Below are 13,946 nucleotides of genomic sequence, written 5' to 3' on the forward strand. Positions count from 1 at the left end.
CACAGAGACCGGGTCTTCAAAGCTCCGTGACATGAAGTAGAATCATCGCATTTGACCGTTCCTGTCTTGTTAGGCTTTCTTTCCTGTCAAATCCATTGAGATTGCTTTTAAATAATGAATTCTTGTGCCTATGCTGGGTCCTCCGGGTAGGAGAACCTGTGTTAGGATGAGAGGAACAAGTTTCACTGGGCTTGTGCAGGTTGCAGTGTGAGCATCAGGGAGTCTGGGAGGCCTGTCAGAACAAAGACCCACGGGGCACTGCCTGGACCATGGAGTGCCATGCTTGTAGCTCTCCCACCAGCCTGCCCCTTTGAGACACAGCAGAGGAAACAAATTAACACTGCAGAGACAGGGGACACTTCCAAGACTGAAGGGGACATAAAAGAGCCCCAGCCGGGGGTGCCGGGTCACAGTGTGAATACTGACCTGAGGTCATAATGGGGCCACAGGTGGAATCTGTGCAGGTTAATTGCAGTATAGAAAGTGAATTTTTATTAGAGTGATTCTAAACAAAAGACTCGGCGTGCTTTACCTGTAGGCCATGTCTGTGGCTAGAACCTTTAGAAAGACTCTGCTGTAGGCAAATGTGACAGAAAGGTTTGTGGTTGTTTTTTAATATATCACAAGATGTATTTCAGTGGATACTCCAGGATAGTCTCAGAGACAGAATGGACCTCATTTCAATGATAAGGAAACGTAGGACCAGAGTTGACAGGTAACTGCGCAAGGTCAGCAAATTAGGGGCAGATCTGGGACTCGGGTTTCCTGATTCCTAATGGGGTACACCCTCTAGTACAGCTCTGTGGACCAGGAATCTGGATTCAGTTCTTCCTTGATAGGCAGTTAAGGCCATCTTCCTCCAACAAAAGAAAAATGAACTCCAGTAGACGTAGACTCTTGAGGCCACAGGGACTGGCTTCTCTACTCCTCAATGTCAGTTTGGCCAGAGCTGGTCCCCAGAGCGAGTGAGAAACCAGAGAATTTTCCATGGGGCTTACCAGAAGTCTCTTTAATGCAGCAAGAGAGGTTGTTTTTACTTGGTTTTGTTTTTATAGGAGGTGATTCCGGGGCACATGCCCCTACCCTGGGAAAAGCGTACCCATCATGGAGTAGGTGTCTAAGAGTTGATGGGATGGGGAGATGCTTGGCAATTACTTGACTCAGCAAACATAGTAGAGGCTGGTTTGGCTGTATTCTTCTGGCCCCCTGAAAGGAAGAATGTCAGGGGAGTCTCTGAGAACTGAGTGAAGCTTTGAGCAGACTTTAGCTCTGCTTTGTCAGTTCAGTCATATTCTGCCTCACCCAGTCCAGCAGCAAAGCACAGCCCCGAGTCTTGACCAGACCTCCTGCTCTGGTGGCAGAGCTGGGACAGAGTGCTCTGTGCCCCTGGTGGTGCCCTGAAATCTCTAGGTCACTCCAGACTTTCCAAACTTACCATCACAAACATCTCTGCCCAGAACACGGTTGACATTGACCTCCCTGAGGCCCCATTTTCTTTGTTCACGTGAGCAGCTTACTTGCATGCCCCGATCTGAAGAGCTAGAATGGGAAGAATGGATGTGCAGATCTTGTGCCATGCGTGCACGTGTGTTGTAGATGAAGCACGTTGTGTTAACCTCCCTCCAGGAACCCAGAGGGAGAGCTCCGTCAGCATTCCGTCTGTATAGCTGTAGTCTCTTGGGAGGAATGTGATTAATAATAAATCACCCAACATTAAGTCTCCCTGAAATCATTCGAGAGACCAGGGTGTTTATTCTGTAACTCCTCGTATTCTGTCTCAGTTGAACACAGAAGACAGGATCAGGACAGGACAAGACTCACTGAGACTGTCCTAGCTGACTGCAAGCAGTGCTGCGGCTTCTGGGCATGGCACGGGCACTGCTCCACAGGACTGTGAAGGGAGTGGATGAGCGAGGGGGAGAGGAGGTGAGGGACGTAAGTGCAGACAGCCCATATTGATGAGAGCCACGGCCCAGGGAGGTCTTAGACGACTTAGATTTTTATTTGACTAGAAAGAAATAGAGGCTGTGTTTCAGGATGTCTGTTTCAAAAGATGAGGACTGCGTAAAGAGGCATGATGTTCTCTGCAGCAGAAAAGGACAGGTGAGATCGTAGAGTTGCTCCAAATAGTCTTTGTAGCCAAAGACACGGCAAGTGGTGGCCCGGGCTGACTGGGACTGGGCGTGTTCTCCCAAGTGGATGGCCCTGTGCATTCCTCAGTGTAAAACCGGACAACCAGATGTCGCCTAGGTGAGATGGGAGGGGACAGGCATGTCTGTGCATCTGAGGTTGGACTTACACATCACTTAGCCCTCAGTTGGAGACGTCTTGTCCTTCTGACACATCACAGACGGAAATTAGTTTCTAAAGAAGGACCTGAGACAGCACAACCTGGGCATAGTGGCAATCTGGGGGAGCAGTAACTGGGGCCCTCTTACCCCGGCAAGAGATGAACTGATAGGACCAAGCAGTAGATCTTCCTTTCTAGTTTTAGGTTCTACCAGTTTTCTAAAAATTCACAGATGCTCAGTGTGTGTGTGTGTGTGTGTGCATACTTGCCTATATATATATACACACGCAAGTGGACACATATTGGGAATGATTCCTGAGTCCATAAGTGTGGTTGACGGACTAGGTTTACCTAAAAGACCCTTTAAGAGAAAGCTCTTGAAAGATGATTACAGAATTGAGACACCATCATTTAAAAGTGCCCGAGGCAAACGCCTTTGAAAATTGCAGCAGCGGAGGGACAGAGAAAGAACGACGCAGCCCTTGATTGTTGCGCTGTTCCCTCAGGACCCGTCCTCCCCCTCCCCCTCTGTTTCTCATCTGATAAGAGAGAGAGCAGCAGTAAGACTCCTCATCTAGCTTATGAAAATCCGATTCGGAATGGCTGTGATCAAAACCAGCTGGCTGTCACCAGCAGTGGCCTTGCGAGGAGGGAACCGCTCAGAAGCGTTCCGTATGTGGGGGTGTCATGGGTGGCACCGATCAAAGTAGCATTTTTTTAATAAATATATATAAGGAAAAATACAAAACCTAAGGATTTAGAATAAAAGCAGTGTAGTTTGTCTTGTTTTTTTCATTGTAACACGGAGAGGATGAAATAGAATCAGATATGCCTGGTTTCTAACATACTTCCACTGGCGGCTCTGCGAAGGCGCTGTCACATTAATACGGTATCACTCATCTTGGGCCTTATTGAAGACAGTGGAGAGTTCCTCAGTTTCCATTCCTTCCAGCCACTTCATTTCTTGTCACTTTTAAAGTCCTTTACCCCTCCTTGTCCTTAACACATCTCTACAGATCAAAGCTGGAACCACCTCCAACCTCCCCGAGAGAGCTGTTGGAGTGGCGGAGAGCGCTCCTATTCATTGTTCTTCTTTTCCTTCAACTGTCGGTAACAGTTGTGTGATATTTCCTAGAGGGCATCCCGGCAGGTGACCCTGGGGTCCTCCCAGTGTCAGGCTCCTGGCCTGCATGGGATCTTTCCCTATGGAGAACCCTTGTTACAGGGCTGTGCTTGTCTCTCACGAGGACTGCCTTTGAATTGCTTGAAGGCTCAGTCCTGGTTGACAGCCCTTGGCACTGGCGATCCTCATTCTTGTCCAGCCCTTGGTGGACTTGGCTGGGGTCCTGGGGGAAATCTCATTCTGGGGTGTTGCATTCACGGCTCCTTCAGAAACATGCTGACCTCACCCCGTGGGTAATATAATGAGGGCAGACTTTCACACACCACAATATACCACGAGCTGAGTGGCCCGCTCGTAGCAAGGCCCCTTCTCAGCTCCTGATCCAGCCAGCACCGCAGTGTGCTGAGGCCTGGCTTATCTCAGAAACCAGTCAGTCCAAACCTTCCTCCCCAGCCCGTAGTCAGGCACGAGAGTTGCCACAGCTGGGCGGGCTGTGAGAAACAGCTGGCTATTTTGATCTTCTTCTTAAAGTCCGTGATCTTTCCCCAGCAGCATTAGGAGAGATTCGGTTTGGCAGGAGCACGGAGGTATTTCAACATATGGGACACGTGAAAAAACCCCTCCAAGCTGGCACTTCAGGACGGGTCATCTTTTCTGTCTCTCTGTCACATGCTTCCTCGGAGACCTGCCCGTGCGAGGCTCTAAGCGGACACTCGCTCCACCACATTTCGGGCCACGCCCTGCACGCAGTCTGTGGGTCCTGCTTCTCAGCCTCTGCAGCGTGGCACTCCAGCCAGCACTACGGCCTTCAGACTCTTGCCCCTTATCCGTTCCTCTCTCCTCCCCTGCCAGTGACGAGGACGGGCTGCACCTGGCTCCAACCAGGTGACATCACAGGGGATAAGTCTTCATTAAGCAGACCTGGTGGGGAGCTGCAGACCTGTTTTTGGCCCTTAAACCCTGACTCGGGGAGAGCAGGGGGCCAACGGTGCTGGGCCCAGGCTCGCTCGGGAGCTCCTCTGAGACCGTCTCTTTCTCTTGTTCCTCTGAGTGTTTGAAGCCTGTTGCCTACCACTTTCTCCTCTTCTTCTCCCTTTTCAAAATTCTCCATTTTTTCACTTAGAAAAAAAAATTATTTATACGATTGAGATCCACTAATTAAAGCCATTTTCTGGTATTTGGTTACTGGAGCGTTTGATGTCTCTCTGACAAGACCATGAAATGCACGGAGTGTCCACAGGGACGGAATTTGCTGAACACGGCTCTTTGTAAATGAGGGCACACAGTGTCGCAGCAGCTCATGAATATGAAACGCCCATGATGCCACCTCAGTGGACTTGGGAACACAGATGAATCCTGTCATGTGCTAAATGAGACCAATTTCTTTCACTTAACTTCATCTTCAATCAGACCTTCTTCCGTTGGCCTGTTTAAAATTCCCTGTACGTGATGCAGAAGGTAACAGCATTCAGTAAAACAAAGTTTTGCAGCTGCAGAGAAAAATTTTAATGATCTCTGGTTTAAAGTTGCTGTCTCCTAAAAACAGGGATGTTGTTTCCTTTCACTCACTCAGCTCTGCTGAGGTCTGTTGACTTTGGGCATAGAAGTACGGGTTGTCTGGACTGGACTTTTTGGGGTATCCTTAGTGTGTCCAGGTCCTTTTCCTGTGGATTGGTTATTGGACTTGGTTATGAATGGTGGACGAGAGCCCTTAGCAGCCCGTGGAAGCTCTGGAGTGGCCAGAGTACTGAATGGGAAGGCAGCTCCGGGAAGAGATTGTTATAAACAAGCAGGGCCTTTGCCATCAGGGGCTCAGTTAGTGTATGAGGTGAGAGGGCTGAATGTCATCACTGAGCACCCGGAGGAACCTGGCAAGGCAGGCCAACCACTTGTATCATTTACTAAGGTTTCAAGGTGAAAAAGTGCTGGAGTACAGAAGAGGCTTTATGGAGCTGTCTAGAAACCCTTCTGGACACAACCAGGAAGTTCCATTGAGAAATCCCCAACCAAGAAAATCAGCAGAGAATAGACGCTAAAGGACCCAGAGAGGAGGGGCTCCCTGTGGGACCCAGAGGCCAGATGGGGAGCCTCCTTTGCTCTCTCCTTCCTGCAGGACCTGGATTTACACTCCGGGCGAGGAGCGTGAGTCATGCCCAGGGTGTACGCATTTCAAGCTGAGTCCAGTCTAAGAAATCACTTTCTGTTCTTGTTGTACCAAAACTGCAGGGAACATCTGAATTTGAACGCAGGCTATCACAAAATGCGTCACGGAGATCTGGGGCCAGCTTCATTGGAAGAGCCAGGCAGGCTTCCTACTGCCAGGCCCCAGGGGCGGAAAGGATCCCGCTGGGGCTCTAGTGGGTAGTTAGCATTTTAGTGCGAGTGCGTGATTGGATTATCCATAGTGAATGTATTTCAGGGCAAGTGGCAGCTTCTCAAGTCTTTGAAACCAGTTGTAATTGATCCTGCTGGTGTTCCCACGTTTCTATTATTTATTTCTATTATTTATGTCAGCACCCCTCATTTATTTCTGTAGTTTCATCTGGTAATTGGTTTGCTGGGTGGATCTGTTGGCAGATCTAGTGTTCTTGTATCATAATGAGTCTCTCTCTCATTTGGCAATCTCTCTCTTTGAAGTAAGTTCTTACGGCTGTTGCTGGACATTAACAAGCCTTTACTGGGGGCTCCCCGAAAGTGGAGTGATATCGTGGGACACACTAGAGAGCCAAGAAGAAAGAAACACTGGGAGGCTGGTGAAGAGCAGTGGGACCCAGCCTGAGGATGGAAGCCAGGTGGTCCATGTGGACCAAATTTGAATGACTCTGCCTCTATAACTTTGTCCCCACTCATCCATTGTTTCTTGTCCATGCGTGGGCCCTTCCCAGCAGGCCCCGCAGCTCTCAAGTGAGGCAAAGCCTTTGCTATGATGTTATCAAATCCAGGCGGTGTCGAAGGATTACACTTGGTGGTTCTTGTGAAATGAATCCTACCTGGGCAACTTTAGGACTCAGTGGCACTTCTACTATAATTGGAACGATATAGAGAAGATTGACGTGACTCTGCCACGTGTGTGACTTTCAGATTTGAGGGGCATCTGTTGATTCGGTTTTGTACGGTTGTCCTTTAGTCTGTCAGTCCTTGGGAATGCAGACGGGACTGGGCTGTGGTCTTCGCCCTCAGCTAGTTCACCATCTCGGGGCCGACCTAGGGCGGATTTCAGTTACTCCGCCTGCTGCGAGGTAGTAGGGTCTACCCTGTGCCTTGAGTGAGGTATTATGGAAAGACAAGGTAAAAAGCTCTGGATTCTGCCTGTTGGATTCTGAGATGATTCACAGAGGAAGGGATGTTCATTTCCCTTATTCTCATTTATTGTTATTGTTGCTTCATCTTCCTCCCTTTGCAACTTGGCCATGCTCAGTCCGTCTTGGTTCGCCCCTACTGTGCTTCAGCAGGCACCCAGTCCATGGTTCCTGGCTGGTTGGTGCAGGGCTGTCCTCATCTGGCACCAGGCACCGTCCCTTCTGCCTCACCCTGTGCCACTCTCCCCTGGCCCTACATGCCAGCCGCACCGGCCTTCCTTCAGCCTCTCCAGTGTTGCAAGTTACTTCTCCCCTCGGAGCGCCTTTGCACACGCCATTCCCTGCCTGGCTGAATCCTGTGGATCCTTCAGCTTTCAGCTGTGCTGTCCCTAATTCAGACACCTTCCCTAACTCCTCACCCCCTGGCCCCAAATTCTAAATTAGATCCTTCCTGGCCTGGATTAAATGCATTATGGAGCATCCATTCGATAGACTACTAAGTGGTCATTTAAAAGAATAAGATATATCAGTGTACTGATAAGGAAAGACAAAAGCAAGTTGCAGAACATCACATATGCGAAGTGGTCCCATTTGCAAACATTTTTTAAAGGACATACGTGCTGTGGTATGCATAAATTCTTTTCAGTAATATAGACGAGAAATTATTAATAGCGATTACCTCAAGGGAGACGACTGGGGCTCCTATAAGGAAAGGAAATTTTTCATTTTAAACTTTTCTGTAGCAATTGAATTTATCACCATATCATATTACTTTTACCTTTAAAAAAATAAGATAATTAGGTCTCCCTGTTATTTTTGGTCGTAGAATCCCCTTAGTTTCCCTCACAGTATGTGTTTTAATTTCCAGGCAGGACATTTATTTGTGTTTACAATCTCCCACTACGTGGGTGCTCCACGAAGACAAGGACCGTGTCTGTTTTGTTTGCTGTTGTTGTTGGCGCCACTTAGCATGGCGCCTTCTTGGTGGGTGGTCAGTCAGTATTCCTTGAATGAATGAATGAATGAACGAACAAATTGCCAGAGGAACAAGTGAACAATGCAGTTTCCTCCCCCCCTGCCCACCCCCCCACAGCGGCCTGGCTGGCCCGGCAACACACAGGGCAGACAAGCAGGTTGAACAACATGTGGGATGGCTAACGTAAGAGGCAGTGAGCAAGTGCAAAGAGCAGAGAGAGCCTGCTTCGTTTGAGGAGTCAGAGCTGGGAAAGAGCAGCAGATGATCTGTGTGAGGATGGGGACCTTCGTGGGGATACAGTTCTGAGGATGGTGGCCTGCTTGAGGATGGGGGTCTGCGTGGGGCTGGGGACCTGCGTAGGGGTGGGGGTCCGCATGTGGCTAGGGACCTGCATGAGGCTGGGGACCTGCATGAGGGTGAGGACCTGCATGAGGATGGGGACCTGCGTGGGGCTGGGGACCTGCACTGGGGTGGGGACCTGCATGGGGCTGGGGACCTGTGTGAGGAGGCACAGTCTGCTGGAACTGAGATGAAGGATGAGGGCGCCCACTTCCAAGGCACAGGAGGCCTCTGAGTCCTCCTGCCTCGCCTTCCCCTTTTCTGGGGCTGTTCGAGGTGCCCAGCCACGTCTTTCTCCATAGGGCTAGTTTAATAAGAGGTGAATAGCAGAGGATGTGTCCCCAGGGCCCTCTGGCATCCGTGCACTGTTTTTATTCTGTTCCGTTTGGCCCTGTTGTCGGGAAGTAGCAAGTTGGGGCATATGTGAGGGAGAGACTTAGCTTGTTTATGGTTATTGGAATCAAGAGGAATACCCAAGAACAGAGGATGTTGAGTCTCAGGCAAAATAAAAAATGTCCCGACTGTGGGCAGTTGTCACCCCTCTGCTATAGGAGGTATCTTTGAAGGCACTGTGCATTTGCAAAGAGAGCATGGATGGGGTGTGGACAAGCTCAGGGGTTGCAGGTGGACTGGAGCTGGAAGCCTGTCTCTGTCCACTATTAATGGTCTCACCCCATGCAAGCTGCTTAATCCTCCTGAGCCTCAGTGTTTTTGTCTGGAAAATGGGCAGTATAATTGTGATCCCCATTTTATAGATGAGAAACTGAGGCACAGAGAAGATAAAGTCACATAACCAGCACATGGGGGAGCCAGGATTTGAAGCTGGCCACCCTGCCTTTGGAGCCTGTGCTCTTAACCACTGAACAGGAGTCCTACCCATATACTTAACTGTTAACTCATTATTTCTGTTAATACTCTTCTTATTATTAGCAGCATAGAATAAAATGAGGATAAAGTTTACGTAATTAATAAGTTTTTAAAAATAGTAGTAGCTTTTTAACAGTCCTAGAGCAGACTCCTATTTCCCTCTTACGGTCTCTATTAAAATTGTGTGCTTCTGCATGTTAAACTTGACACCCTGAATCAGAGGGGTCACCCATCCAGACTTGCAGGTCAAGTAGCCATCACAGTGTCAGCGGGGCTAGATTACTCCATGTAGGTCATTTTGTGAAGGAGTGGATTTCTCAAGTCCATTTTCTCTTTCTAGGTTCGTGTGTGTGTATATGTGTATGTGTCTGAGCGGGAGGGAGGGAGGGAAGGACGGAAAAAGAACAGAAATTCCCAAGAACACATTATGTACACAGAAGCAAGTACTTGTCTGCGATTGTAAGTCAGAAACTGTAAAATTGTGAAGTTCTTTGAAGTTTGCCCAAAACCTGCTTCACGGCCACCTGTCCCACTGGGGGCCGGGAGTTGGATGGCCTGACGCTGCTGCGATGGCTCAAGCTGTCACTGCACCGGAATGTTCCAGCTTGCCTTGGCCTGGCTGTCATTGTTGGCTCCGTCCCACTCAGGCAGTTCACTGGGTTCTGTTGGGCTCCAGGCTTCCAATTAGAGAGAAATCCCACTGTGTGGCCAGCCCCGCCAGTGCCACTCTGAGAGGCCCCTTTGCCAAGGCCCGAACTGACCTCTGATCTGTCACAGATGGGCCAGTCCCACACTCCTTTGTGCACATTTGGAGGAGGGCGGTGGGGAGGAAGAGGGAAGCCCATGGGGAGTCAGAGTGGACATTGGGCAGAAGTGCGGTTCCTCAGAGCTGGGAGAAGCTGGGCAGAGTTGACAGGACCCAAATGCTAATGTTGTGGAGGGAACGGGGACTTCGGGAAGACCTCGTCCTGAGCCCTAAACTCAGCAGGGGGCACTTTCTTACCAACTTCTGAATATTCATCTCAGGCTGGACTCCACACCCGAGGAGAGCCAGGAGCAGCTAACTGGCTCACTCCAAAACTGTCACACTGCTGATGGCGCATGGCACAGCCAGCTTCCTCCCTGCCCCGCTGCAGGGTCTGTGCGGTCTCATCAGCCTGGGAGCCCTGCTTGCCATGGGCTCGAGGACAGCACTGTCAGCAGCCTGCACCGTGGACTGTGTTTATCACACAGAGCAAGAGTGAACAAGAAAGCCGAATTCCTATTAGCATAAGAAATAGAATCTTAGCAAATTCCATCTCTAATTCTCTAGCAGGACAGCGAGATACAATCTAAGCTCTGACCAGCGTCTTTCTAGATAGAGGACTTGCTGAACATGGTTCATTTTTCGGGGGGTGGCCTATGTGTCTTCTTTATTTCCCCTACCGGCCATTTCTTTTTATTTTTATCCCTTTTCATTCTTTTGATCACTCTTTCTCTACCTGTCTCTTTCTCTCTGTGTCTTATTTTCTGTGTCTCCCTTGCATACTTTCTCACTCTTTCTCCAGGTACAGCATCTGTAACCGAACAGTTGGAAGCAATGATAAAGACACAAGGTTTAGAACTGACATTTATATACTCGGGCTTAGCTTGTCTAGAACAGTCACAAATTCTAAATAATGAACAGCCTGGAAGTGGCAAGGGTCTTCCCAGCTGTTCCTGGAATGATTCTGTATCTCTCTTAAAAACAAAATTGAATTCAACCCATGGAAGAAAAACGAAGGGTTTCCTCACTCTTCTCTCCTCTCTGGGATTTTTCCTCCTTTTACTGTTTGCATTTGGTTTGGCAATTCCAGGACTGCCTTGCCCCACTTGGCCTTTTTTCCTGCCACATCTTTTGTTTTATTCTGCTCCTCTATGCAGACTGGTTAAAACAAAGAAAACCCCTGTGCCAGCGGGTGATACTCCTTTGGAGAAGGAAATACATCTCTAGGGTGTTAAGTTGTCCCCATGAGAAGATGGACTATTTTTGTACCGAAAGCAAGTTGCCCCAGTTAAGTGATGTGCTGTCTCAGTTTCTCCATTTGCATGACTTTCTTAGACTGATCAAAGAAACGGCCTCGTGTCTCCTCATATGTCTGTCTGTCTGTCTCATATGGAGAGTTCACAGAAGGGAAATCTCCATGAGACAGCAAGAGAAGTGTCATCTGTTTATTATATTAGACCTGGCAAATGGAGACCCTGATCCCAGATAACCTGCTGGGAGCCAGGTCACATCATTAGGTGTAAAATGTCCTTCAGATGCAGGCCCAGGGCTGCGACTGTGACGATTGCAAAGACTACGAGGCGCTAATGCCCATGTGGACCGTGGTCATGAGGCAGTGCACTCACAGTGACATCCACCTCATGACACTACACTTTCTGGGTTCTTCTGTCTCTGACCTTGCCAGGCTCATTCATCGCTTCCTCCTCTTTCCTCTAGCAGAACACTTCCCCAAGTGCTGTCCGGGACTCTCTTCTCATTTCTTTACATATCTCCTTGGAGATCCACCCCAGTGGCTCCTGACCTGGAGCATACGTCAGGATCACCAAAGAAATCTTAGGAAAAAATACAGATGCCTGAGCCCCACCCAGAAAGTTTTAATCCAGCAGGTTCCAGGGTAAGGCCTGGGATTCAGAAACTGATGAAGTTGTGCCTTTGATTCTGATGAGTACCTCGAGTTCAGTATCACAGTCTAGATCAGGAGCCACTGCAGGCCAGAGAGCAGGTCTGAGTGTCCGTTCGAGCCGCAGCCTCCAGCCCCACAGCTGCGGGTTGAAGGCGATAAGTAATAAATGGAGAAGCAGCCAAGATCCCTATTCGTGCTGCTGACCGTTTTGCGTCCTCCTCTCATTGCAGACATTCCTGTTATTCCGGATCTGGAAGAAGTGCAGGAAGAAGACTTTGTTTTGCAGGTGGCAGCGCCTCCCAGGTACATTCAATTAGGTGTGAAGTTGGTGGGCGGCAGGGAACGTGTGAACTAATATACTGCAAACACCATCTACAGTCGTGCTGCCTGCCTCCACGGAGAGCCGGATGTTTCTGGTTTTGGGCTCCATCCTAGAGTTCCCATTTTGTTAGATATTTTCTTCCCGTTTTGGTCCTTCCCAGCTGCCTGGGAGCCTCTGGGGACGGTGGCCCAGCAGCACTCCTGGAACTGGCTCTGCCCGTGGCTCTTCCTCACATTCTCTCTTCCCTGCAGCATTCAAGTGAACCGCGTGATGACCTACCGTGACCTGGACAATGACCTCATGAAGTATGCAGCCTTTCAGACCTTGGTGAGTGGAACAGCTTCTGCATAGAGGGGCAGGCTCCGGGCCTCATTGTAGGGGTTTCTCAGTTCCTCCAAAGCCATGCAGCATCTCCTCCGTGGGTCTGTCAAACTGCCTGGCAACAGTCCCTTTGCTGGAGGCATCATCCTCAGGGATTACAGCATCCCGGGCCCCAGCATATTCCAGTGTTTCCCAGGGCCACACTCCCACCTGCTTCCATGGCTGCCCGCTTGGCATCAATAGATAAGCTGGCCATAGAGATGTGCCGCTCTTATGCTCTGCCCTCCTGGCGTTGACCTTCTCCAAAGAATGCCCAGCCTATAGGATGTTGTGGCTTTCTCCCAGCCTGTAGGATGTTCTGTCATCCCTCAGTGGCCATGTGCTTCACTCACGTCTTTACCCATTTATAAGGCATTTCTGCAGGTCTTGGTTTGGGAACTTCTACCACATGTGATCCTCCTCACTTTGCAAGAGGTAGTTGTCCGAAGGCCCCCGAGGTGCACAGCGTGCCTTTTTTTTTGTGTTCACAGGATGGAGAGATCGACCTGAAGCTCCTTACCAAAGTCCTCGCACCGGAGCATGAAGTTCGAGAGGTACGTGGTGGCAGCGGCCCCTTACTCTCTCGGCCGAGTCATTCCTGTGCCAGCTGGCTCCCCGGGCTGACCTCTGCCTCCCCAGGGCCAGATGAGTGTGGGAAGTCGGCTGTGATGGGGGGCAAAGGCCTTCCTTCATCTCATCCAGCGATACCTCTCTTGGCAGGACGACGTCAGCTGGGACTGGGACCGTCTGTACACTGAAGTGTCCTCAGAGCTCCTCACCGAGTGGGACCTGCTGCAGACAGAGAAGGAGGACCCCACGGGACAGCCCACAAATACCTGAGCCCTGGGGGGGGGGGCGACAGACCACCCTCCCTGCACAGAATAGTCTCTGCTTTGGACTTGAACAAATGCAACAAGCCTAAAACTAAAGAAGTTTGCAAGCAGCTTAGAATTTTTGTATGGAATATTTTGTAATAAAAATAGTTCTTTTCAGAGGACCACCTTGGATCATTCAGTTGTAATAAATTGCTTTTTTCTGTGGCTGTCTCTTCCATTTTTTCCCTCTTGGAAAGGTTCCGCAAGAGTCAAGGAGGGCAGCCTTTAAACAGTCTGGTGGGAACTCCCCCCGTTGCTGGAGAGTATGATTCAGGGGAAGTGAGGTCCAGGGGCAGAAGGAATGGCGCTGCTCCTGGAAGCTGTTCGGCTCCCGGAGGCCACAGCGGTTCCCTGGAGCATCCACTGTGAGCACCCGGACTCGGGGTCTGGGAGGCTGCAGGCAGCTGCCTGCTGGGGTCCAGGGCCCGGGGGGAGACCTTTCCTCCTGTGGACGTTCAGTTACAGTGGTGAAGTTGCCCTGTCTCCTTCGTGCTCTCAGGCAGCTTAGCTGAGGAGGCAGCAAGAAGTGGGTGTGGTAGGGTAGCCCATTCCTCACATCAGGGTTTGGTGGCTCTTCTGACAGAGCCCCCCATCCCCTCATCCTGCAGTCCACGCCCAAGGCTCCAAAGCATGTTTCCCTTCTCCCACAGGTTCCCAGAGCCTCGTGTCTGGTTCTCATTAACGGGGGACAGCTCGGCATCCCTGAGAATTCCACAGAGAGTGTTTCTCCCTGGGAAACCTGGGCCTCCCTCTGACCTGGGCCTCCCCCTGACCTTTCAGATACATGGCTGCTTGTCTCCACTGCGCCCCGAAGCATCATCGCCACCTGTTTCCAGAATGCACAAAG

General features: G+C 50.1%; 1 protein-coding gene across 1 annotated transcript in view; it reads left to right on the top strand.

The window, feature by feature from the left end:
- Positions 1 to 13,264, top strand: part of IFT43 (intraflagellar transport 43) — a 77,384-nt gene extending 64,120 nt beyond the window's left edge. The window contains exons 6-9 of the mRNA XM_046646984.1: positions 11,773 to 11,845; positions 12,116 to 12,191; positions 12,716 to 12,778; positions 12,945 to 13,264. Of these exons, the coding sequence (XP_046502940.1) occupies positions 11,773 to 11,845; positions 12,116 to 12,191; positions 12,716 to 12,778; positions 12,945 to 13,064 (332 nt within the window). The 3' untranslated portion in view covers positions 13,065 to 13,264. The remainder of the gene's footprint in view (positions 1 to 11,772; positions 11,846 to 12,115; positions 12,192 to 12,715; positions 12,779 to 12,944) is intronic.
- The last annotated feature ends 682 nt before the right edge of the window (positions 13,265 to 13,946 follow it).

The sequence above is a fragment of the Equus quagga genome, chromosome 20 (genome assembly GCF_021613505.1).
Source record: "Equus quagga isolate Etosha38 chromosome 20, UCLA_HA_Equagga_1.0, whole genome shotgun sequence".
Lineage (NCBI taxonomy): Eukaryota > Metazoa > Chordata > Mammalia > Perissodactyla > Equidae > Equus > Equus quagga.